Source organism: Lissotriton vulgaris, chromosome 3_1, assembly GCF_964263255.1.
Source record: "Lissotriton vulgaris chromosome 3_1, aLisVul1.2, whole genome shotgun sequence".
NCBI classification, from domain to species: Eukaryota; Metazoa; Chordata; class Amphibia; order Caudata; family Salamandridae; genus Lissotriton; species Lissotriton vulgaris.
In genome coordinates this window covers 1156013608-1156038990 of record NC_141689.1, presented here as the reverse complement: position 1 = coordinate 1156038990, position 25383 = coordinate 1156013608, and the positions used below count along the sequence as shown (strand labels likewise).

General features: G+C 45.0%; 1 protein-coding gene across 1 annotated transcript in view; it reads left to right on the top strand.

Annotated features, from left to right (window-relative positions):
- Window positions 1-4630: 4630 nt before the first annotated feature.
- Window positions 4631-25383, top strand: part of LOC147727605 (thioredoxin-like) — a 43827-nt gene continuing 23074 nt past the window's right edge. Inside the window, exons 1-2 of the mRNA XM_086961640.1 lie at window positions 4631-4724; window positions 12163-12267. Coding sequence (XP_086817766.1) covers window positions 4701-4724; window positions 12163-12267 — 129 coding nt within the window. The 5' untranslated portion in view covers window positions 4631-4700. The remainder of the gene's footprint in view (window positions 4725-12162; window positions 12268-25383) is intronic.

The following is a 25383-nucleotide window of genomic DNA, read 5'->3' as shown; positions in this document are numbered from 1 at the left end:
GAGTCCATGTTCGCGCATTAGACCGCAAAGCAGTAATTTATGCAGTGATTAAGGCGCGAGGCTCACCTGCCCGTTCTTTGTCGGGAGAAGCGTGGGAAGCATCCTACGAGCTTGGGTGAGAAAAAGAAGATATTCACAGCTGCACCATTATAGGTATATGCTATTAGTGAATCAAAACAATGAAATGCCAGTTGTGTAATACTAAAGCATAAGTACGAGATGTAAACATTGTATAAGACCTCGTAATGAGCACTGGAGGCGTTAGAATGCCTGCATCTACAAGGGAAGAGCTGGGGATATCAGACAGGCCTCACTGAATGTCTATGTGCGCCGGAGAAAAGCAAGCGATACCAGATAGGCCCACGTATAATGTTATCACAGAGTGTGTAAATTAAAGAATGCCTACATGCACAAGAGAAGAGCCTATGATACCAGACATGCCAGAGGGTTCGCCGGGCTGAAAAGAAATTATAAAACAAGTAGTGCGTTCTACAAGTGCTAATAGTGTCACATAATGTGACATAAAATAATGTTACCTAACAGAACATGAACATATTGAACTACTCCGTCTACTTCAATTAGCTGGGGATAGCCTGAAGGGTGACTGACTCAGACTTTCATACTTCTGTGGTCGATGCATTGAAGACATTGAATTTGGTAATTATAGCAGCACAATAGTGACAGCAACACAATAAATATGGCTATATTGAAAGTCTGTGAATGCTATTATTCATTATAGGCCGGTCTACATTCTGTTGGAAACAAACACTGCACGTGTAAAGAAAAACTTCAGTTTTTGCTATGAGAGCAACAACACTTTTTTTTGTAATTGAGTCAGTTTTAACTCAATCATCACAAACAATGAAGGCCCGTTCAGAGAAACACCATCAGAGTTAACAAGCAACACTTAGAACAGCAGTAGGAGCCGTCGAGCTTGACTGCGCAGTGACCTCTACCTGGGGTGTTGCCCACGACGCTCTTGGTGGGGTCTCGGTGCCCGGAATCGCAACATGTTCTTGGTCTCCTGTCAGGGCGATATGGCCATGCTGTTGGAACTCTCGGCTGCAGTGCTGAAAACCGCTTCCTGAGCTCCGTTGTTTATTCTTTTAAAGCGGTATGCAGCCGAAGCCAGCCCACATGCAAGAATGTTTCTTACGCTGCAGGCAAAGTGATGTTCTCAGTAGTGTGCACAGGATGTTTCCGCGTAGCCAACGGCGAAAGGAAAAGTGAGGGAAAGTGGAAGAACGCGATGCGCGCGTTGTAAGCACGCCGTGAGTGTGCACACCGGCATGTCCTGCGGCTCGTGCCCAGTGGCGGCGCCTGCAGTCTTCGCCGCTGTGCTTGAGGAGTGCTGCGCGGCCCTGGGAGGGGGCCGCCAAAGCAACAAAAGCATTTGCAATGCAATAGGTCTCGCATTTAAGTGAGTTTAAGCTATTGGCATTGTAAATGACAATGCCTTTTATTTATGTTTTATAAAAACAAAAATAAAAGGCATTGTCATTTGCAATGTCAATAACTCAAACTCTGGTAAATGCGAGACCTATTGCATTGCAAATGCTTGTTTAACTTCCAGTGCCATCTATCTATTCAGCTGTTGTCCAGGAAATCACGAAAGACCGGACCTGATTAAGATATAGGTCCTAATCACTTAAGATTTTGTGCCCCGATATATATCCAATTCAAAATATAAACATTAAGCCATAAAATGAAAATATTTTTTTTAGTGAAACAAAACGTACAGTAATATGAAACAGTGTTTTTGCATACTTCTCCTTTAATTATATGTTCAGTTGCACCATTCGTAGTTTTGCACCATAAGGTCCATGGTAAATCTGACAATGGGAAATTTCTGTGGTGCCCCCCTTACCTCTATGCCCTAAGCACATGCTTATTTGCTTAATGATTAATCCAGTTTTGACAAAAGACAGGACCACAAGAAAGTCGCCCACAAGAAGCACAATTTTCCGCTTTTAAAAATAAATACAGACCGGACACATTGTTTTCTGTCTGCATTTAATTGTAAAAAAAAATCAGTAAAAAAGGAAAACAGAGCCTTAATTACAAATAACAGCCCTCCAGACAGGCCACGTGCTTACACATCAGCGCGCATGCATTTACCTCATGAACACCGACTCACAAACATGCAGTTAACCAGGCACAAAGAAACATTTACTAAAATGGTTGATTTAGTCACTGTGGAGGAAAACAAAAATCTAGATGTAGAAAACAGTTGTATTAATGCCCATTCCGTCCTTGGCCTCTTGGTTGCTGAAAGAATACTTCAACGTTTTGGCCCATCCAGTGTCTGACACGTGAATCGGTAGTGAGAACTGCAGTGTGACTGAGTACACATTCCTGCATGTGCTGATAATTATTATAGACGGATCAGAAGAGTGCTGCGGGTTAGGTTTTTAATAGAAAGTGAAATCTAGACGATCCTAGATTGAATAGAGGAGAGACTCAGTAACCGGTCTTCTCTGAAAGTTAGTCAAAGTATGTTCTAGCCTCTCAGAACAAGTTGAAGATAACACGACACTCCCAAATAAGCAGATGTTGGGGACAGTACATTGTCAAAGATGACTATTCTTACAGGGTCAGGACAGTACGAGAGACAGACAGTTCTCTCGGTCACCGAACAAAGTAGGTGTTCAAAGCCCAGCAACTGAGTCTGCGCTTGTCTAGATTTCCCTAAGTATTACTGACACATAGAACTCTGTAGCATTGTGGGACGCTACAATAAAAAAAAAAGAAACTCTTATTACCTTCTCTTTCCTCCTCTCATGTTATTTGCTCCCCTGTGAAATGGATCCAAAATAAAAGACAAGAATACAATGGGCAGCCTGCTGCTTGAATGGGGAGGGGTGGGAGTGCCGTGGATGCATTGTGGGCGTGCACCATTGCCGTGGTCTGCGACTCGTGCCCAGTGGCGGCGCCTGCAGGCTTCACCGTGCTGAGGTCGGTGTGTGCTGCGCAGCTCGTGCGGCCCAGGGAGGGGGCCGCCGGGACAGGGACACATGGCGTGCCGAGGTTTGCAGAGGACTCAGAGGTGGGAGCCGCAGAGGTACTGCTACTGTGCTCGGGGGTGTTGTTGGGAATGCCGGGGTGTACTGTAGTGGTAGGGGAGGGGAGGAGTGCTTTGCTGCCCGTTGATGGGCCGTCAACAGAGGCTGCCGTGCTCTCTTACATCAGTCCTGTTCCTTTTGTGAAGCGCTCCGACACCTTCAAAAAACGCATAAATGAAGTAATGAAGAAATTAAATTGGGCGTGCTGGTGTGGGACAGGACGGTGGTGGGTGCGGAGATGGTCAGTGGCGCTGTCGGGCACCGGAGGTAAATGTAGAGTGAAGCTTCTGCGCCGCCCGCGCACGCTTTGTGGCAGGCACGTCTCACGTGCGCGTCCACAAAGCAGAATCTGCAAAGAATCTGCGCGTGCCCCGGTCTGTCTCCCTTGAGAGGCATCTCGACAACAATAGGTCTCGAAAGCGAGATCTAAAAAACAATTGATGGACAGAATGTAGAGCAATGTCATACATTCACCCCAGTACAGAGATCTGGGCCTAAATATATTGTTTTTGTGTTCCCCATGCCATTCCAGTTAGCCATATGCGAATCAGTCATGACCCTGCACCAATGGGATCAGTCCAGCCTGAACTGCAAGGTCAGGTCCTCCCTGGACAGGAAACAAGCATCCTATGATCGGTTTCGTGGTTTCACCCACGTTTACAGCACTCCCACAACAGATGACATCCCAAGAACCTTTTAAAAACACAGTATCCAAATGAAAACAAGAAAGATAAACAACCTTCAATTCAGTATTACATGACACATAGCTATATTATATAGCACTATTGACGTGCCAACTATTTTATTAACACTAATCGTGCTCTGCCTCTTAGGGGCAAGCCAGCTCATTGGCTCTCTGCTTTTAATTTGCTAGCCCACCTCTCAGCTAATCCATAAAATTTTCAAAAAAATATCAGATTTACCTAAGAAAGATATCCAAGGTATATACGCTTTACAAACGCTTGTTTTTTGTTGATTTTTTCTAATGTTTTGCAAAACCAGACTACTTCAAAATCTGAAGGAAAACGGCTGTTGGCTAGTATCCTGAATTTGCCGCGCCAAAAGGCGCACATCTAAAATCAGTAATAATTCATATACCCAGGCTGTCCCGGGGTTTTCCGGAGAAGGGAGAGGCGGGGCCCCGGTGATTCAGCACTTAGTGCTCAGAGATCACGGTATTTCCCAGAAGAGCCACTGGACTGTACCCAAGAATTATTTGTGTGGACGACACGACAGCTGAAACGAAAGGCAGAACCACCACCTATCCCAGAATGCACTGAGTCAATCCCTCCCCGACCCCACTGCGCTCTCCCGCTCGCTGTTTGGAGGAGGCGGGAATCCCTCTCATACAACACTTCTGTCAGGCCGCGCCTGCAGCAACTTCCGCCCAGCAGGGACGCCGCGGGCAGGAAGAAGCCGCCCGAGCAGCCGCCCCACCCGCTCCAGTCCCCGTCCGCACCAACCACTGACCTTCCTCGTCTGAAGGATCCGCGCGCCCCGCCCCCGGGAGGGAGGGCGAGAGCGGGGGCGAGCAGAGACCTATAAACTACGGAGGACAGCGGGTGCGCGCACTGGGCTTGGACTTTGAGAGGCGATCACAGCTTGCTCCTATCCAACGTCAGCTAGCCAGCTTTCAAGATGGTGCACCACATCTGCAATCTGGTGAGTTCGGCGGGGCACGCCGCCGGAGAGTCCGGTAAAGGAGGTGTTTCGGGTGGAAGCAGGGTAATGGTGTGTGCATGGGATGTTTTTCGCCAGCCAGCACCTGCCGAGCCCCGTGGTTGCACGAGGCTCCATGGGGTTTGCTGATGGGCCCTTCAGCACCAGCCTTTGGAAGACCGGCCACAGAATAAAAGTCCATTTATCTGTGTTAGAGCGAGTTATTTAAGTGTGGGGTTGCAGGCTTCTCTCCTATAGGGGCATTCAGAAAGTGAAGTTGTGCTCAACACCTGTGTTTCTGTGTAAAAGTATCAGTCTTTCACTCTGTGGGCGGCCTCAGGCACGCTAGCACGAGCCTGTCCCCGGTGGTGCACCCGTCTCGTGATGTTTGCTAGCCCACTAACTTCGTATAACGGGATACAGTAGATTACATCATTACACTTTCTTTCAAGGATGTGCCACACCTCTGTGCCGTGGGCACGTCAGGCGGAGTTAGTGTTTCTTAAGGAAGAAGATCACGAGGCGGAAGTGCTTCGTTTAACCCAAAGTTGGAAACTGCCTCCTATTATTTTTTATATATATATAGTGCTCTTCTCACAGCAGGATTCTTGATGGCAAGGCAGAATCTTCTTCCATCTGTTACTGTACACTTCGTATATGCTAATAGTTGTCCCCTTGATAGGAATATTCAAATAGCAAGTTCGCTTTTGCGCGATACGGATACATCGGGGCAGCCAAGGTGAATGTGTGCTGTCGATCTTAAAAGTCGGGATGGGAGAGCCAACAGATTAACTGAGAGCCCTTTCAGCCCGTGCATGAGCCGTGCTTTGAAAATATGTGGCATGTAAATTCTACAACAAACCGCATGTTAGAATAGGATAAGGTGTCTCCAGCATTCATTGCAGTGTTTCAATTTATACGATGAACCAGTTCACCTTAGTGTATCAGATTACGTCACTCCATCACGAGGCATGCATTTTAAGTGCTAGTTTCCAAACGTGCGCGTAGAACATTTCTGCTGTCATTGCTATGAGTGAGGCAAATCAGTTGTATGTGACTTCGATTATTATGCATGGATCAGCAGTATCGGCTATTAAATCGAACTGGAGACATGTTTGTACAGCGCACATCAAGAATTTACGAATTTGAAGGTGCTCCCGTGATAGTAAACAGAGTATGCTTGCTCTGAGGCCTGCTACGTGAGATAAAGTATTTTCCCAGGATCACAATTTGATACGCTGGACTTGATTCCCGATTTTCTGACTTTACGCTAAAATTCAGTCACTAAATGGGCATCACTTTTCGACATCAATAGTTAATGCTTTGGCCTTCAATCTTGGAGGCTGAGTTAGAGTATGGGCGATTGCTTGAATTCACATTTTATCTTTAGCACTTTTACATTCGAACCTGGTTCAACATGTATGGGCGGCAGTTATAGCCACTAGAAAACACCCCTTCCTGGAAGATCGGCTCGTTTAAGCTCGAGGTTCCAAGAGGACCTCAAACAGAGCCAGGCTTAGAAGCTCGAGTTTACAGTGGCTCACCAGCCTTAACTCAAAAGTAAATATGGGCTTCTACATCGTTCCAAAGTGAATCGCGCCCCACCTAGTAATGAAGGTTTGCATTGAGGTAATTATTCCCTTTGAATGATCTGCTTTTTGACTCCAGCATTGTGACTCAGTATACTATGCACCCAAGTAAACAGATTACTGCCACATTGGCGCAAAGCCAGTTTGTGTTCATCTCAAAGCATAGCGGATTTTCATTTACAAAATAAAAATTCATGTCATCGTCCCAAAATCAACAATGTTGTACTTCTATGGATCGTAAAAGGGTAACCTACCACATATTTAAATATATTGAAATATATTGTATGGCGTAAATACAGGTCAAATTCAAGGTCTTTGTCGATCGTGCAGCCCTGGATTATAACGTATACATTCCCCTCTATATTTGCTGCAGATAGAATGTCAACAAAAGCATGCTCTCGTGGTCGATTTCTCGGCATGTTAGTATGGAGTTAACCATCTTTTGCCCCCTCACTTCTTTCAAGAAAAAACCGTTGCCTGTCCCTTTTTACAACGCGAACGTTAATCTCCGGGGTTTGTAATTTTGGAAACCTATCAAAGGTATTTATTTGTAAAGCCGATACAAGCACATGATGTAAAACAAAAGACCTACAGTGTTTGGTGTACGCGCTGGACATTTGCACGAGGGCTGCACCTACCCAGTGGCACTGTACCGGAAAGACGTGCAAGTCATCCTTTAACATTCCTGGCAGATTTCTTCGGAACAAGAACAGGACAGGCCTGTAATCCGCCCTTCCTCATTTCTGTCTAGTGAACTGGCAGCCTTTTGATTCCTTAGAAGAACAGGGCGTGGCAAGGCTTGGCTCGTGCTTCGAGGGTGTTCACAGAACAAGTCACTTATTAACACAAATATTATAATTGAATTATAATATTAGTGAAATTGCCAAAGCAGAACGAACGCGCAGAGCTTAAACTAAAGTCGTGTTCTTCTGCCGTTGGTGTTTTAAACCAGGCGTTGGTCCCAGTTGGGTACTCCTCAAGCCAGATCAACTCTGACTAAAAGGCATTAACCGTACTATCTTCCTTTACTTATCAACTAACTAGTGTTTATACATGAATTTTAAATCGCAAGTGTTTACGTGTTTTTAGCGGTTAATCCGCTCTTTGAATTGGTACTCTTACCAAAACTGTCCCTGTGCCCTGTGAAGGAGGGTTTCGAAACTGCCCCGAGGCGGGAGGGTTTAACTTTGACCAGCAGGGCGCGCCTAAAAAATACCAGCGTGTTTTGGGGACAATCCCTTAGCAACGTGCTGTCCCTGTGAAGGAGGGTTTCGAAACTGCCCCGAGGCGGGAGGGTTTAACTTTGACCAGCAGGGCGCGCCTAAAAAATACCAGCGTGTTTTGGGGACAATCCCTTAGCAACGTGCTGTCCCTGTGAAGGAGGGTTTCGAAACTGCCCCGAGGCGGGAGGGTTTAACTTTGACCCGCATGGCGCGCCTAAAAATACCAGCGTGTTTTGGGGACAATCTCTTAGCAACGTGTTTGTGGCTCTAACCTCGTTCATTCTCCTGGTGGTTATTATCGATAAAAATGAACATTGATTTAATACAAGATGTCGAATATTAATTTTTTAAAACCTATTTACTCAAGCTGGGTGATGCTGTAGTTGAGTGATGCAAGATCTGTGAACTTTGCATATGGGTTTTTATTAATCTCAGAATGCAGACCCTGCTGAGATTTGTAATAATTACCACTCGTCCATCAATTGGCAGTACAAATTACCTCTAATGGAACACTACTAACCTTCGGTAACCAAAAATACTTTATCGTCTGTCTTTGTGTTTCCTGATTCTACGAAATGCACAGAGCAAATTCTGGTCAGGACTGCAAAAACATCAGCCAGTTTGTCGCAGCCACCAGTGATGCTGTAGCATATAAATGCTGATTCATTGGGAAGTAAGCTGATAAACAGATGCGCTTCTTTTGGGCGTGGCCGCCTTATACTGCATGCAAGCCTCGAAGCTATTGATGTAGTGTTCAGCTTAATTATTACATATGCTTATGATGGTCTTTTTTTAAAGGTATTTTTCTTTTACTCTACTTTAGTTATACATACTCCTTATTTTGCTACTGCATATTTTGGTCTAGCTAGAGACCGCTTTAGTGGGCTTTGTGACAAACCGCTTTAGTGGGCTTTGTGACAGACCTTATCCAAGCACATTGGCTTTGGGTGATCCCTCATCACCCACTGTTTTGCTTGGTGGAGCCCCCTTGAGCTTTGGATTTCCGTGTAGTTTCACGTTTTGGTACTGCCCACAGCATTTCATGGATGTGTGCAACTCTATCTTAAATTGTGGCGGGGCGAAAAGTTTCTTGCTTGGCTTTTTTTTTGGGGGGTATGAGATTTTAACTTGTTATAAATGGTACGTACATTGGCATATGTATGTTGCTCTTTTTTAGTTTTAAAGATTGGCTCAGGGTACTGGCAGTGGCAGCCCCAGTGAAAACTTGTCATTCCATGAGTTCTGACTAAGGCTCAATCAATATGCGTTTTTATCGAGCAAGAAGTGTGCATTTCATGTCAGTATATGGCTTCACCCCAAGGCCCTAGAAGGCGAAATATTTTTTTTTCTGTGCCCCTCATCACATTTCAGGTCTCGTGTCAGCATGTCTGTTTTTTGTGGTCTTGGATCTGTCTCGCATGTGTTTAGGAGAAACATTGTTTAGAAGGTGGGTTGGGTATCTGCCGTTTCTTCTGTAGCTCTTTCTTCACTTTTACTACTCTCACCACAACTACTTAATCGGGTGGGGGTTCTCCCAGCTATGGGCTGGATGTCTAGGTTCCCAACTGGTTAGCACTCTAGTTTCTTGTGGGTGGACTTCCTGTATGCCATAATTTAGTTCAGTGGTCTCCAACCTTTTCTGTAGTGCGAGCTACTGAAGACCAAGCCACTCGTGCGATGCTACCAGACACCCCCACGCCCAGTTTCATTCATTAAACCTAATGTCCATAGAACCAAAGACTATGGTTTGAACAAAATACTTTGACTAAGGACACCGACGGGGCTGCCATGTGTCAGTGAAAGCGTTGTCTTTGGGGATTTATGAACATGTTTGCATTTGAATGGTAAATGTATATGGTAGGATGAGTCTGTCATATGTACTTGTAGCATAAGACATGCGTTCTGCCATATGTGGCCGTCACTTGTCTAATGCAAACATACAACCATTTTTTTATTGGAAAAAATTTAAAGGGCAAAAATGTTTTGCAAAAAACGTTGATATTATGGAACATTTTCTGCACTTTAAAATTCACCCACTTCAAAAAATGATTTTATTTTTCACTTATAAATATGGCACGGTCGGTCTACCAGCTATTGAGAGCAAGATGCCTGCTTAGTGTGAATCCCCTTTAGACTTGATCCCATGATTAAAATAGAAAAAACAGCATTTTGTTTAACCCTTCCATGCTGCCGACGGCAGCGCTACCTCGCTGGTGCTGCCAATGGCCAACGCAGCCCCGCCAGTTTTTTAAAACGGCCGCACTGCCGCAAAATCGCGGAAGCAGCCAATGGGCTAAATAGGAATTTAAATTGAAGAAACATGCTTTATAAAATATTAAGATATAATTAGCTTAATTAAAAGCAGAGAAAAAACATTGACTCTGTTACATAGAAATATTTTTACTCACTTTAAATGTCTCCCATTTAAAAACAAATGAATGACAGTAGTTTTCAGTTATAAATATGGGTTGTCTACTGGCCACTGGGAGCAGGACACCTGCTTTTTGTAATTCAACACTGAAATAGAGTAACATTAAAATGAAGAGTTTTTAATCATTCAGTTAACTCTTCATTTTAAATTTCTTCCTTTAAAAGCATTCAGAAACCATTTTGTTCTCCTGCTCCAATATTACGCTGACAAGGGCTTTTATTTAAGATCTATATACCTCCATGTCCTTCAGTTCTTCACCTCTACCCTGGGTCATAATAAATCTCACTCCAGCACTGCTCATTATCAGACTTTGCTATCTGTAGCCTGGATATGTTTATGCAAAATAAACAAGCTTCCCTTAACTTTAAAAGGACAATGTGAACCTGTGCTGATTATAAACTGAACTTAAGGCTGTGAGCTACTCGGGTGTCTGAGCTACTGGTAGCTCACAATCGACAGGTTGCAGAAACCTGATACCACTCCACCTTCCAAAGTAGTCTTTCTTCAGAATCGATCTGCACAACGTTATGAACTAAGTTGAGGGCACAAACCTGTTACAGCTCCAAAGCTCTTGATTGCCTGTACCATTACCTATATGCCTAGGCCTCTGTTTTTTCCTCTTCTTATTGCCACACTGCAATATTGTCCCCTCCTCCCCCTTTTTTATTTTTTAAACTAACTAGTCTCTTGGTAACTTCAATTTCCTGGCCCATCACTGGTTTTCCTCTTAAATGTTGTGCCTTCTCATCTGGCAAGTTGTCCTCTGTAATGGCCAGAGTCCCCCCCCCCCCCCCCCCCCTTCCCCTCCAGGGGCTTGGTGTTTAGGACCCAGGGACACCATGGCCCAGGCCCTACTCTGATCTGGCAATGTGTTGGCTGAGGACCTTTCCTGTCTTTTCCCCTCACGAGATGCAGCAGGAGACCAAGTGGTACAGTCTCAGTGGACTCTCTTCACTTCCACTGATGCAATGGCCTCTGCCTTTCTGTTGGACCTGTGCATCGCAGCAGCGATGGGCGGCCGGTGGCAATTTTCCCTCCTGCCTGACCCTGTTTATGCGTGGGATCTAGAATCCCCAACTCTCTCCTAGCTAGCAGAGGGGCCATCCAAAAGCAGACTTCCCAAGACTGCACTACAGGTAAGGTCCAGCAGTACTGAGACAACCAGAGGACGTACACACCAGCTTGGGGGCTATGGCGCACAGATCATAGGCTGGTGAGCACAGTGCTGCAGCTCGTGGCCACCTCAAAAAAACCCTCTCTGGCAGCTTGTTGTTTAATGGGTGGTGCCCAAAAATGAGGACAATGGCACTGTGAGGCAGGCCCACCCCTCACTAATTCAGTTCATTGCACCTGTGTAGTCTGATGGCTTTATGGATTGTGGAGTGGCCCTGATGTTGATAGTATTTCACATTATCCACTGCTTAATCGTGTGAGGTTTTATTTCTTGCACGTTCTTAATACTTTCTGATATATGAATGTTCTTACATAAGTGTATTTTGGCGTTTAAGCCAATTTTCTACCTGACATATAAAATTTGCTTCACCAATGCCACAATCCCTGTAACTTCTAATGGTGCCTCGTTTGGGTTGTGTGGGGGTGCAGGCTAGGCTGGGTGTATCCTAGTCTTATTTCCTGGTAGGAGTTTGGTCGCTATAACAGCAGTTTTGTTTTTCCTACTTGTGTACATTTCTACCTAATGTGTCTATTTGTACAATTTCTTGTATTTTAGGATCTGTAAGAATCTTGCCCCATTTAAAGTTAGGGATTTGTTACCAAGGTTAATTAACTATTTTTATTAATCACAAGATTTTCTTATTTTTGGCTTTGTCAGTTTGACCAACTTATACTTTTGAGTTTCTCAAGTCTAGTTTCTTCATGGTGCAGTATATATATATTTTTTAATTAGGAAACCTAAGTGTAGATGTTGAAATCAGGTGAGAATATTGAGCAGACGGTTTGTTGTATTGTTGTACCAGTGTCAGGCTTGTATCCAATTTCGGAAGTACTTTGTACCAGCTTCTGTTTTTACTCTATCTTCCCCCGAATGCGGCTCTTAAGACTAAGTAAGCTGTTGAAGGTAATCATTGAAGTGAATTTCAGAGTGACTAAAAGCTTCTCAGCTGTAGGAAAATTAAACCTCAGTTCAGTTCCGTCAGACTCCATTTAACATCTATTGCATCCAACTTTATTTTTGATAGGATCAATTCAACGAAGCCTTGAAGAATGCAGGTGGCAAACTGGTGGTGGTTGACTTTACAGCTACGTGGTGTGGACCATGCAAAATGATTGCACCCTTTTTTGAGGTAAGTAGATGTCTCAATAGATATACTGTACCTTTCCTTTTTCATGGAAACTGTGATCCAGCATGAATTGTTGGAAACTACGTGGTGCACCTTTGTAGGCAAAACACAAAATGTTGATTATCTAGTGCTGGACGGATGTCTTATAGCGGACACATGCGATTTATATGCATTTCAAAACCTCCTGGTAAGTCTAACTACGTTCATCCTTCCACAGTTGTTAGTTACACTGTGTACTATTTAAGTTGGTTAACAGTAGCAGAACATATTTGCAGCACTTGGCCATGGCAGGCATGTGTTATTAAACAATAAAAAAAAAATATTCAGTTACCTCGCAAAACCCATTTTGTAGACAGAATATTTATTTTCACTAGCAATGCGGGTTGTTTAAATTACTTTTAATCAAAACTGATTGCATTTGGTGTGCTTGCTTCTGCCACTTTGTAAGATTTTAAATGGGACGTCTGGAAGAAAGCAAGGTATCTTACGAACTACAGAGCTGAACCAGTCTCTTAAGAATTTTCTTGGCAGTATAAGTTGCTCTCTGATGTGGTGAGTCTGTCCTTGTATCAGTGTCTAGAGCGTTCTTAAGAGCTTCCTTTCACATACGCGTCATATTATCTGTTTTGAACAGCTTCATTTACTTAAGATATGCCCATTCCTCCTCTTTTCTGGGTCAGATGCCCTTGAGTGCTGGAGGTCCTTAAAGGACACTAGTTGCTTTTTGTTCATGGAGATTTTTCACTGCCCGAACTATCTTATTCCATGCTAGACTACTAAAATACACTTAATCCTGTGTGGACATGCAAGGGTCTTGGTGATGCTCATAGAAAGATTTTGCAGGGTTACCCCAAACGATTTGTCGTCCCTCCTCTGTTTTGGCTTTAGAATTCGGAGTACTTTACCACTGCTGACCAGTGTGTAATCAGGGAATTGTGAAACGCGCAACTCACCCGTGAGGTTCTAAAGGCGCGGGGGCAACTCTGTCAGTCGAAGTCGGGTCTTGAGGCTCTTCTTGAAGGTGTGCAGAGTGGGGGTGCGTCTGATTTTGATTGGGAGATCTTGCCAGGTCTTTGCCACGATGTTGGAGAAGGCGCTTTCACCCGTTCTGACAATGCGTATGCACGGGGTTTCGGTGCGGTCAGAGGATCGGAGGTTTCTCTTGGGTACGTTGAAGGAGATTTTTTGGGGGGATATTGGGGTCTGGTGTTGTGGAGGCATTTGTGGGCGTGGACGAGTATGTTGACGGTGATTCTCTTCTCGATGGGGAGCCAATAGAGGTGTTGGGTGATGTGTTCATGTCAAGGGATACAGAGGAACAGTCTGGCTGCGGTGTTCTGTATGGCCTGGAGCTTGCAGGGCAGGGATATGTTGATTTAGGCGTGGATGGCATTGCCATAGTCCAGTCTGCAGTTTGAGTGAGTGGCAAGCTTTCTGGAATCGGTGGTGGGAATCCATTTGAAGGTCTTACTAAGGATGCAAAGTGTTGAAGCAGGTGGAGGCAATGACATTTATCGGTTGGTTTATAGTGAGGGAGGAGTTGAGTATGATGCAGAGGCTCGGGGCATGGTCCGTGGGGGTGGGGTGCTGCAGAGAGCTGTGGGCCACCAGGTGTTGTCCCATGCAGTGTGGGAGGGTTCTGGGACTTGTCTTCTCAGAGTCGAGCTTCAGGCAGCTGCTGCTCATCCAGGATGCAATGTCCTTCATTCCATACTGGAAGCTGAGTCTGGTGGTGAGGGGCTCCTTGGTGAGGGAGAGGATGAGCTGGGTATCGTCTGCGTAGGATATTATGCCGAGACCGTGTTGTCTGACAATGGCGGCGAGAGGGGCAATGTAGATGTTGGAGAGCATGGGGCTAAGCGATGATCCCTGAGGCATTCTGCATGTGATTTATGTGGGTTCAGAGAGGAAGGACATGAGTGATTCTTTGGGTTTTGCCAGTGATGGAATAGAGCCAGTCTAGGGCGGTTCCTGTATAAGGCCGTCCTGGAGTCTGGCGGTGAGAGTGCAGTGGTAGACTGTGTAGAAGGCTGAAGAGAGGTCCAGCAGGATCCGGGCTGCAGTGTGGCCTTGGTCGAGGAGGGTGCGAATGTAGTCTGTGGCAGCGAGTAGGGCGGTCCCGGTGCTGTGATTGCTGCAGAATCTGGTCTTGGAGGAATAGAGGATGGAGTTCTCTTCCATGACGTTCGTTAGTTGGCGTTGACTATCTTCTCTGTGACTTTGGCCGTGAAAGGGAGGAGAGAGATGGGATGTTAGTTCTTCAGGTCCATCTGATCTGCTGAGGGCTTCTTGAGGGGCTTGACTTTAGCATGCTTCCTGTCGTCGAGGAATGTGCCTGCTTCGAAGGTGGCGTTGATGGTGCGTCGTAGCTCCGGTGCTATGGCGTCGGTGGCTCTGTGAAAGATGTGCGAAGAGCAGGGGTCCGTAAGGGCTCCTGTGTGAATGTTTTCCATGGTAGAAGCGGTGTCTTTTGTGGTGACTGGGGTCTGGGAGGATATAGTAGGCTAGCTGTCATTGCAGGGGGGAGGAAGGGGTTGGGTGTCCGGAGTCTGTTCGATGAATTTGTCAGAGGGAGCTTATCTTCAGGTGGAAGTAGGAGCAGAGGTCTTGGGAGGGCGCTACGTCTGTGGCTTCACTGGGGGCTTGATAAATTCCTGAATGATACCCAAGAGTTCCTTGGAGTTGCTGGCATTGGCGTGGATTCCGTTTAGGATGAAGGTCCTTTTGGTGGATCTGATGAGTTGGCTGGTATTCCGTTATGGCGTTCTAGTAGGTGGTCAGATCTTCTGGGGTTTTGCTGTTTCTCCATATCTTCTCAAGACGTCCGCTGGTACGTCTGGATTCTTGGAGGTAAGCGGTGAGCCAGGTGGCCTTCCTGGGGCACTGTCTGTCCGGTTGCGGAGGGGGGGCGAGCATAACTGCGCATTTGTTGATCGATTCGTGAAGTCCTAAAGTTCATGTGCTCTTATCTAGAATGAGATAATTGGTTTCTCCGTGATTGGTATATTTGGTTCACTGAAGTCCCAAGTAAAGGGGTGTACCATATACCCAGGGCCTGTAAAACAAATACTACTAGTGAGCCTGCAGCACTGATTGTACCACCCACAGACGTAGCCTTTCAAACCTAACTCAGGCCAACCACTGCAGGGCCTGTGGATGCTGTTTACTGCCACCTCGACTTGGCATCTCCAACTACTTGTCAATTAAACTCCCCTTTCATTTACATATCAGTCATCCCTAAGGTAGGCCACAGTTAGCCCAAAGGGCAGGGTGCTGTGGAAGTGAAAGGTAGGACATGTACCTTTTTTGTTTTACATGTCCTGGTAGTTACAGCCACCCAAGTTCGGGTTAACTACTGTGCTCCTTCCATAGGCTAACATTGAGAATTCCTTAATTACCCGTTGTAAGTGTAATTCCTTATTGCAAAGAAGTAGGTGTTTTGTTTTGTCATTGGATTGGTAATGACTAATCATCTAGTGATGACGTTTGATTTGGTATTATTAATCTAAAATCCCACTTTTAGAAAAGTGGACATTTCTCTGCTCTTAGCTCTTGTGTGCCTTACAGCCTGTCTCCAATACATGCCTGGGGTGGTGTGATAGCTACTCCTTGTGCATTCCCTCTAGACAGCCACAAGCACAGGACACTTGGCTGCATCCGCATACTGATGGGTCTTCCTGGGCAAAAGTAGGGGAAGTGGCTTAGATTATTACCTGAATAGATAGGCGCCTGTCCTCACACAAAGGACTGATTTCACCCCACACCCCTTGCAGATAACAACACTTGGGATGCTTTTATCAGATTCTTATAGTTTTGAACTTGTTTTGAAAAGTAAACTATTTTCAAACCTCATTGTGGAGTCTTTTTTGTGTGGTGTTTTCACTGTTACTGTATCCACGTATACACAACGGGTTTACACATTGCCTCTTGTGTTAAGCCTGACTCCTCTAGCCCAAGCTCCCAGAGGGTGAGCATGGGCTGATTTAAATGTGACTGACTTACCCTGACTAGAATTGTGGTCCCTACCTGGACAGGGTGCTTACCCTCTGCCAACTAGAGCCCAGATTTATAACACCTCGGTTTGAGTTGGCCTGCAAGTTCAGGGGTAAATTGCACTTCCTTGCAAGATAAATTGTTCTGTCTGTGCAACCAATTTACTTTACCTTTATGAGCTGGCATAGATACAACAGATTAGTCCTTAACTTTTGAAAACCCGTTTCAGTGCTCAGTTGTACACTTGGGAGTTTCGTTAATTTTACTATAAGCTCATATAACGTAAACACATTAATCAAAACACTGTTTGAGCTAGCCTTGGAAAAAAAACCACAACCTGTGTGAAACTTGTCTGCATATGTCATTACAAGGAAATGGGAATCGGGTGTAGAAGCAGATGTAAGTAAATCTTTAAAGGTTGTACCATTCACTGTGTTTACTAATAATATAAGTGCAAAAACATAGGAATTCTACTCAAAATGTACTTAACAAATTATGCTAGTGTGGAGAAACTACTCAGTTAAAACTAATGAAATGCATGAGAATAAAATTACATTTATCACGTGATTTATGTGGAGAGTGAGTTTTCACTTATTTGAGACTAAATGAAGATTACATTTTTGTAGGAGGCTAGACATCATGGGAAACTCTGGTTCGAAGACCAACATGAGCACTTAGGCACAGCAAGATGTGAGCTGTATCGTTTTAATGAATTTTTTGCATATTAAGATTCAAACTCTTCAGGCATTTTTCTCAATGTAAACCGAAGGGGAAACGTTCAATACGTGTAAACTCTCCAGGTTAAGATTCAAACTCTTCAGGCATTGTTAGGGCTCGCCTGCTGATGCGCTTGCGCATAGCTGGCGAGCTATATTGCAGCTTAAACAGAGTTTACCCAACTCGGCGATTTGTTGCAGTGCCCGAAGCGCGTGCACATCAAAGCCACCAGCCTCCTCGGGCATCTCAAGCTTCCCCCAGCCGGCATTTCTCCTCCCCTAATTATTCACTGCACGGCCGGCCGGCACATCAAAGGCTGCTGCTCCCGGCCCCTATTCTTCCCTTCTTGCCTCTCCCCGCCCCCCCATTCCCACCACAGCAATGCCGAGGGATTGTTTATATTGCAGCCTAACCATATCGCACGCTGCTTTTGAAACAATAACCGTTGTTAGTCATGATATAATTAAACACTCTAATTATTTTATCAGGGCCACACAGAATTTTATAAAGTCTTATGCTGGCATTTTCGTTTTATGCTGATTGCTATTTTACACCTTTCACATGCTGGCGATTTGCTTCAAAGGAATACATTCATCCTGCATCCCGTTACTAGAGCTTTCTCCTCTTCTGCTATATATGGGTTTTAGTTGAATTTCATTGATCTCTTTTACTAATGATTTATAAAAAGTGCCACTCACCACACAGCTCCACTGATGCACCCACCACACAGCTCCACTGATGCACCCACCACACAGCTCCACTGATGCACCCACCACACAGCTCCACTGATGCACCCACCACACAGCTCCACTGATGCACCCACCACACAGCTCCACTGATGCACCCACCACACAGCTCCACTGATGCACCCACCACACAGCTCCACCAATGCACCCACCACACAGCTCCACCGATGCACCCACCACACAGCTCCACCGGCACAGCTCCACCAAGGCACCCACCACACAGCTCCACCTACACAGCTCCTCCGAGGCACCCACCACACAGCTCCGCCGAGGCACCCACCACACAGCTCCGCCGAGGCACCCACCACACAGCTCCGCCGAGGCACCCACCACACAGCTCCGCCGAGGCACCCACCACACAGCTCCGCCGAGGCACCCACCACACACATATATATATAAAAGTGCAACACTGCTTACAACATATAGAACACACCTGCTAATGCAACAAGGAGGTACTAGTGACTGTTCCACCCATCTAGAGTGAAACTCATTACATCATCCAGTCACGTGCAAGCTGACCACATGAGAAATTAATTTGCATACCAAATAACATTTTTTGCCTTCATTGTGTTGGTGACTGTCTTTCTGGCTTTAACCTCAATTATTTGAGGGGATAGGGGGTTTACATAAAAAGGATCAACATCTTTGGCATGTTCAGATAAACTGTCCTTGCTAGATACCGATATGCTTTCAGACTGGTAGCAGGACCTTAATTCACTGATTTTCTGCTCCCTGGCTATACCAAATATTGGCTGCACTCCATTTCGTGGCCAATGGATCTTTCCTGAGGGTCACTTCTGATAACATAAACATCTCACTGGCAAGCCGCTCTCGATGCTTGCATCAGGTATTGACATGCAAGTAGAAAAGTGCACCAGTTTATTCCTTTGCCAAAGTGTCGGGCGGAAAGACTGGTAGTAAGGGAACTGTATGACTTTGCCCACTTCTCTCATTTGCTTGATGCCATTGATTCCTCCCATGTGACAAATGATGCGCAAAAATTACTTCGGTGAGGCGGAACAGACCCGCTGTACTTGGTCACCAGGCATACTGCCTGCAATGCTAGGGACTGTTTCACTGAGGTGTATGTGCCTTGCAGGTGTTGCTCCGTGTGAGCTTTCTCTCCCCATATCTTGACCATTTTGATGTCTAAACACACTACTTCAGCAGAGGTACAGTACTGCACGCATACTCAGTCAATCAAAAAATGCAATTTTGGTATCCTGAAGTTGTTTCATTAGTCTTGATGGTACGTGGGGTGCTGCTTTACTCCCCATAAGAATACAAGGTAATAGTAGTTTATAGAGTACTACACAACACTGACAGCGATCTGGCTTTCATATAGACTTTACCTCTTCATATAAGGGCACATCCAGGTCACAGAGTGGGTCCTAGAGCGGTCAGTTTATGCAGTTGTGTGATCCAGCTATTCAACTCTCTGAGAGATTTTAACTTCTTATTCAATGTAATCTCATCAATGCCTTGATTTGAGGACGTGTCATCTGCCTCCACAACAACCCACCCCCTGTAGTCAGGTCTCCCAGTTTATTACTTCTTTCCCCATGTGACCCTTCTATCTCTTCTTTCAGAAGGTGTCTGGTCCTGTCTCCGCCAGCCATAAAAGTTCACCCCATAGGCGGTTAGAAATGTTGTTGTGATTCAGAGCGAACCAAAGGATGGGCAGGACATTTTTGCCCTCTGCTACAAACCTGATTCTGATATGGCATGAAGCAATGATTATCACTTATGAACACTTAGGACTCTTTAAACATATTTGGCCTGCATTTTTTGCACAATGGTATGCCCCCCCCCCCATGCGTAGACTTAATCCCTGACATTTGCCAACACGTTTTTATAATTAGGCCACCCACTCTGATAAAATACACTACTTAGGTTAGTTTTGTTCAGTAGCGTAGATTTGTGAATTGGTACATCAAATGTTACTTTGTGTGGTTTTAACTGAGTTGTGAAAAAATAATATTGGGGGGGACAGGGTGTATGTTTGTGGGTGCTGCAAGAGAATCTACATTGAACTTTTTGACTGGTGTGGGCCTCATAGGTTCTTGTGCTTGCTTTGACCATGTTGATTGGCGCTGGCACATCTGAATTGTTGCCTCTGTCATTTTCGTAGTGCAAGCACGTTGCCTTGCAGACTTCTTCCCTCTAACAAATTAAATGTTCACTGTGCATCTTTGCCATGTCTTGGTAACATTTCACATTAAACAAGTCATGGATCTGCTTGTCAACTATCCGAGGCAGTCGTTATAGTATGGTCCGCAATCCTGGGAGAGTTGCCTCATGTCATGGCTATCCCCCACACAGTGCGCTAACATGATACTCCCAGTGCACAGTCATGCCCACGGGTTCCTAGAAATACGTTTTCTATCACTTACAAAGCTATGTTTTTAAAGCCAAATGGTCGACTTTTCCATATGTCTGTTCTGTATATTCGGTCCTGGATTTGGTGCAGCTCTAGTAGCGGATGTAGAGGTGGAGGATGGGGACAACACAGGCTTTAAAGTACTTTTCAATAAAGTGGATGTGTGTATTAATGGTAAAGATGACAATGTATGGTATGGTTTGAGTCCCTTTTCTCAACTAGAACACTAATAAGTGAAACTGTTAGGGTGCAACAAAGGTATAGAAAGTCCGTATAGCGCGTTAGCATCATTGATATTATGACATCCCCCTGTGTGTTAGGTTGCTTTGAAAGACGGCCCTGTGCATTGTTCAGCCGCAGGAGTAAGTACTCCTGCCTCAGTTAAAGCAACCAGTTTATTATAATGACGACTGAAAGGAAGAATAAAAGTAAATTAATTTAACGTCTTAATTAAAGGTGTGTTTCAGAAGGTGTTTGAGGTATATGTATTTGATCATTGCATAAAATGTTTGTTTGGAGGAAGGACAGAGTTGCAAAAATGTTGATAGTTTAACTTTCAGAGTTAGAAATGGGTTTATTTCTTGGGGTTATTCTGCAGTATGTGCGTTGTTTAGCGATCAGACGCTTCTAGATGGGTGAGTCAGACTTAATCATGGCGCACCACCAGAAAAAGCATTTAAGGAATCCCAGATACATTCTTTCTTCTGCTTCCACTCATCCTATCATTTCCCAATGTCCGCTGCAGTGCATATCTCCTCCCCCTAGTGCATTAAGAGTCTGTAATGGCCTCCTAAAGGGCTGCCTTCGGTGCTCCACCTAGGGTGGATGGAGGCAGACCAAGTAGTTTCTAGTTTGACCACAAATTTGACTACATGGTCTGCCTTGTACTCTGTGAAATTGCTGTCCTGTGTTGTCTGCATCATGGAGTCTGAATGTGGATCCTAGTGGTTACAGAATCACTTAGCACACAAGGAAAAAGGCAGGGCCTAGGGTGTGGGCACTACGTGTTTTGAAGCGAGCCAGTTGCTGGTCTTCTCCTTGACCATCTCTGCTCTTGCAATGCCAGGTGGACTACTTCCCTCTCTCAGAAGGCAGGCGAATATCTAAGCACTAAGCAGAACCGCTGCCTCTCCAGCAGAAAGTCCAGACGTCAAGTGATGCATTTTTCCTCTGGGAGAGTGGCTGTCAGGCAGACTCCAACCTGGATCACACAGCAGTCCTTAGAGGACTGTGGAGCCCTCCACTCCGTTCATTGGTCATGAAGAATTTTAAATTGAAAGTAACTGTTCTAGTTTGATCCAACATTCCTACTCCATCTCCGGTTGGGTATTGGTGGATCCACGGTCTTAAGCTTCAGAACTGGTCTGGGTTGGTTCCTTGCCGAATGTCATTTCCAGTCTGCTTTCCAGATGCCACCTTTGTGTAAAGTAATGCTTTTGGAGCAGGTAGCAATAAACCTGGCTGTCATCAGCCACCTGAAAGAATCTGGGACCGATTTGTGACAAGGATCACAATATGGGTAATCGCAAAATAAAAAAAGAAGAAATCTCAAGTTCTCAGAAAATTAACTTGAGATTTTAACAGAGCCATGACCCCTGTGTGGTAAATCATCCATGACTGTCCTGGAGGCTCGAAAAAAGATAATTTGGCTGGAGATGCAGCAGAACTTCAGTGCTGTAGTAACGCATAGCTCTCCATCGAAGTATTCAGGAAGAGGTGGTATGACCTTGGGTTGCGCACACAGGTGAAAGTTACAAAGCGGGTGAGTCAGTCCCAGGCAGCAGATGGGGCCTCTCTACTGGAGTTGATGGTAGAGACTACCTTGGAGCCAGAGACAGTTGTGGGTTTTGCAACTATTGATATGTCAGCACCTGCAACATATCGAAATAAGTTTTTCATTTTAACTTCTGTTACCCCAAGACGGTCTTCTACTTGCCTTTATCAGGTAACATAGTAGAGTTTTTTGTAAGAAGTTGTAAAATGCTCATAGTGCATTATGGGACATATCGTAAATTCACTCACTGTAGTCCGTGTTCAGTGTTAGAACTGGTATTAAACGAATGATAGCAAAATATAAGACGTTTCCCTCATATCAAATTTAATTGCAAGTCCATTGTTTAAACAGATCAACCCGAGTAAGACAATGATGGCACATATGTGGATGGAGAGGGTGACTCAAACATGATGGTGGAAGATCCTATTGAACTTGACAGTCTCACTTCACCCATGACGCTAGCAGTGCTTCATACTTCCCACAGCCACCATCATTGGACGGGGACCGTGTAAATCTGCCTCGTAGTCCAATCCTGCAGCCAGCTGTGAGGCCACAACAGCAGCGTGTCCAAATACATGCTACCACTCTATGCCATAGGTCTTCTCAGGGCAACCTAGCATCGTTGTCGGAAGGTACAGCTGCAAATACCCAGTTGTTTTGTGTCCTTGAGGGTTCCATGGTGTAAGTTCAGCTTCTTCAGCTTCAGCAGTTAAATAGTGAACAAAAGAAACTGGCCATATTATTGAAGGGAAATGAAATATCTTGCTGCACATACTGTAAACAATTAGCTGGAAACCAAGCAAAGATGGACACTAAAATAGACAGCCTCCCAATGCCCTTCAAAGACTATGCCTACAAATGGCAGAGGAGAACGCCAATAAAAGGCGTAGAGAGAATCGCTGCAGCCTGAATGGATTGGTTAACCCATTCAAGTGGTAGATTGGCACATGCTTCTCCAACCTTATTGAGACAGTAAATCTGCAACTGGAAATGGGACACTTCAGTGGGGACGTCTCAAGGGGCTTAGGGCAAGTTACCACTACAGACAGTGAGGACCTCTCCAGTGTCAGCAGCATCTCTGCAACAGATGCACGGCACGGTGATGCATCAGCTGTACTACTACTTCACAACATATGAGCACAACCCATTTGGGACTCCACCGCAAGAAGCAGTGAAGGGTACAGTACTGGAAGTAACAATAGTGCTCTGTATTCACTTTCGGTAATGTAACCAACATTGGATTTGGACCTTATGTACAATTTCAATGAAAGTTAACAATTTGTTTTTGAACAAATAAATGTGGTCCCATCTGTCACTCCAAAAGCCCCCCCCCCCACCCCCCTCGCACTACTGTCCTCTGTTGGCTGCTGAATAAGCGGCTCAGTATCTTGTCTAAGTCAGTCACAATGATATATAGGCCTCTCCTGATTGCCACAATGTTGCACACAGTGTCTCAAGCTATTCTGTAAGGCAAGACCACTTTTATGTAGGCACCGGAAACGAGGTTTCAGCAAGCCAAATGTCCTCTCAATTACACCCCTTGGGCGACCATGTGCTGTGGATCACTTTTAATTTTGGGTTGTGGGGGATAGATATGTCAAAATACATGGATGTAGGGCATACGCACTATTTTATAAAAACAAACAAATGACTGCTTTCTTTCATTTTGCATTTGATTAGCACAAACATTTCATTATATTTAATATCCTTACCTAACAAATGGCCATCCTCAAACTCTCCTCTTTCCAGCCATTTGTATGTTCCCCTGGTCCTAAACCTGAAGGAATACAACATTTTCCAGCTATCGGGACAATTTTAGAGTCTATTAAGGGCAAGGAGGTGAGAGTTATGCTTGCTCTATTTCTTTACTACTCCACAGCAGCCAATGAGAATAAAAAGTAAACATTACACAACTATATTTCCCTTGAGGCTTTGAACCACTCCTCCCTGATCAACCAATAACATGTGAGGTTAACATACAAAATAATGAGGTACATCTTGGCTTCCTCTTTCTTTGCAAAAACAGTCCTTAAAGTGTCTGAACAACCAACAACAGTCCTGATTCTCAACGGAGAGCAAAAAACTGCAGATCCAACTCTCAACGGAGAGTAAGTCACCAGCATCCTGAATAAGACAGCTATCCAACGATGAGGAAATCCATCCCAATAAGCATTGTAGATTTAAGTCGGTTTGGAAACCGTTCCTGAATCAGAAAAAAGTTTGAAAATAGGGAACCGCAAAGGTCTGATATCTTAGGGCAAATAACATTGCATAGTTGAATGTCTAGCAACAGGACAGTTGACAACTTACCTGGACGAATGGGTGAGATAATCCTCTCCTGTGTCCTTAACAGAATCGAAAATTCTTGTTGCGATAGCTGGAAAATGTTGTATTCTATGGCAGGACCGGAAGCTCAGTTTATGCTGGTTCAAAGCTGACCAACCACAGAAGAGACATGCGTGCTAGGTTTATAATAAAACACTTTTAAAAATTGGTCCTCTGGCTCAATCTGCAGCTTTCAGAATGTCCTCTAAACGCGACCCTAGAACATACGCTTTAGAAGCCATAGCTCCTCTGGTGGAGTGTGCACCATAAACAGAAATGTCAATACTTTCTTCAGACATAACCCACCTGACCCAACGCGGCATGGTGGCTGCTGAAACTGGATGGAAAGGCTTCTGTATTGCTAACAGTACTTGACCCAAGGGGTCCGATCTACGAGCTAATGTGCATTCCTCATATACCTTTAAACATTTCAAAACTCAACATGTAATTGTGAGGAAAGGCTGGATGCTCAACCGAACGTGACCTGGTCTTAGTCCTCCTAGAAATGACACACCCTGTAGAGAGCACATCCTCCCTGCTAAATCCAGCACAGGCACATCAGAAACTCACCTACAGGAGATTAAACATAGTAACAGTAAGTGTAGCAGACAATTGTTTTAACGATGAATCCTTATCTGGCCAAGAGTCTAATAAAGACAAAACTTTAGAAACATCCCATAAAGTAGTGTATCTGGGACGAGGTGACAAGCCACTCTGATGCCCTTTAGCAACTTACACACTAGGGGAAGCATCCCCACTGGCTTACCTTCGATGTGATTGTGTCCAGCCGAGAGAGTGAACCTGAAATTAATAACAGACTTGTATGCAAGACCTGATTCAGCACATTCAGATAGAAAATGTAATACTTTCTTTACGTCCGATCCCACAGGATCCATTACGTCCGATCCCACAGGATCCACCTATCGTTGAAGGCGCCAACCCACCCATCGCTTCCATGAAGCAGAATATCGCTTGCGGGTGGATGGAGCCCAAGCTTGATGTATAAACTCTGCAACCACCGATGAAAGTCCCTCAATTCGTTCATGCCTCCTGAGATCGTCCACGCCATGAGACCACTGCTTCTGCAGGACCAGAGGATGAGATCCCACTGGGTCCAGAGGATGAGATCCCACTGGGTCCTGGAGAAGCAACGGGAACACTGGGTAGCTGAAAAGGAAGATCCA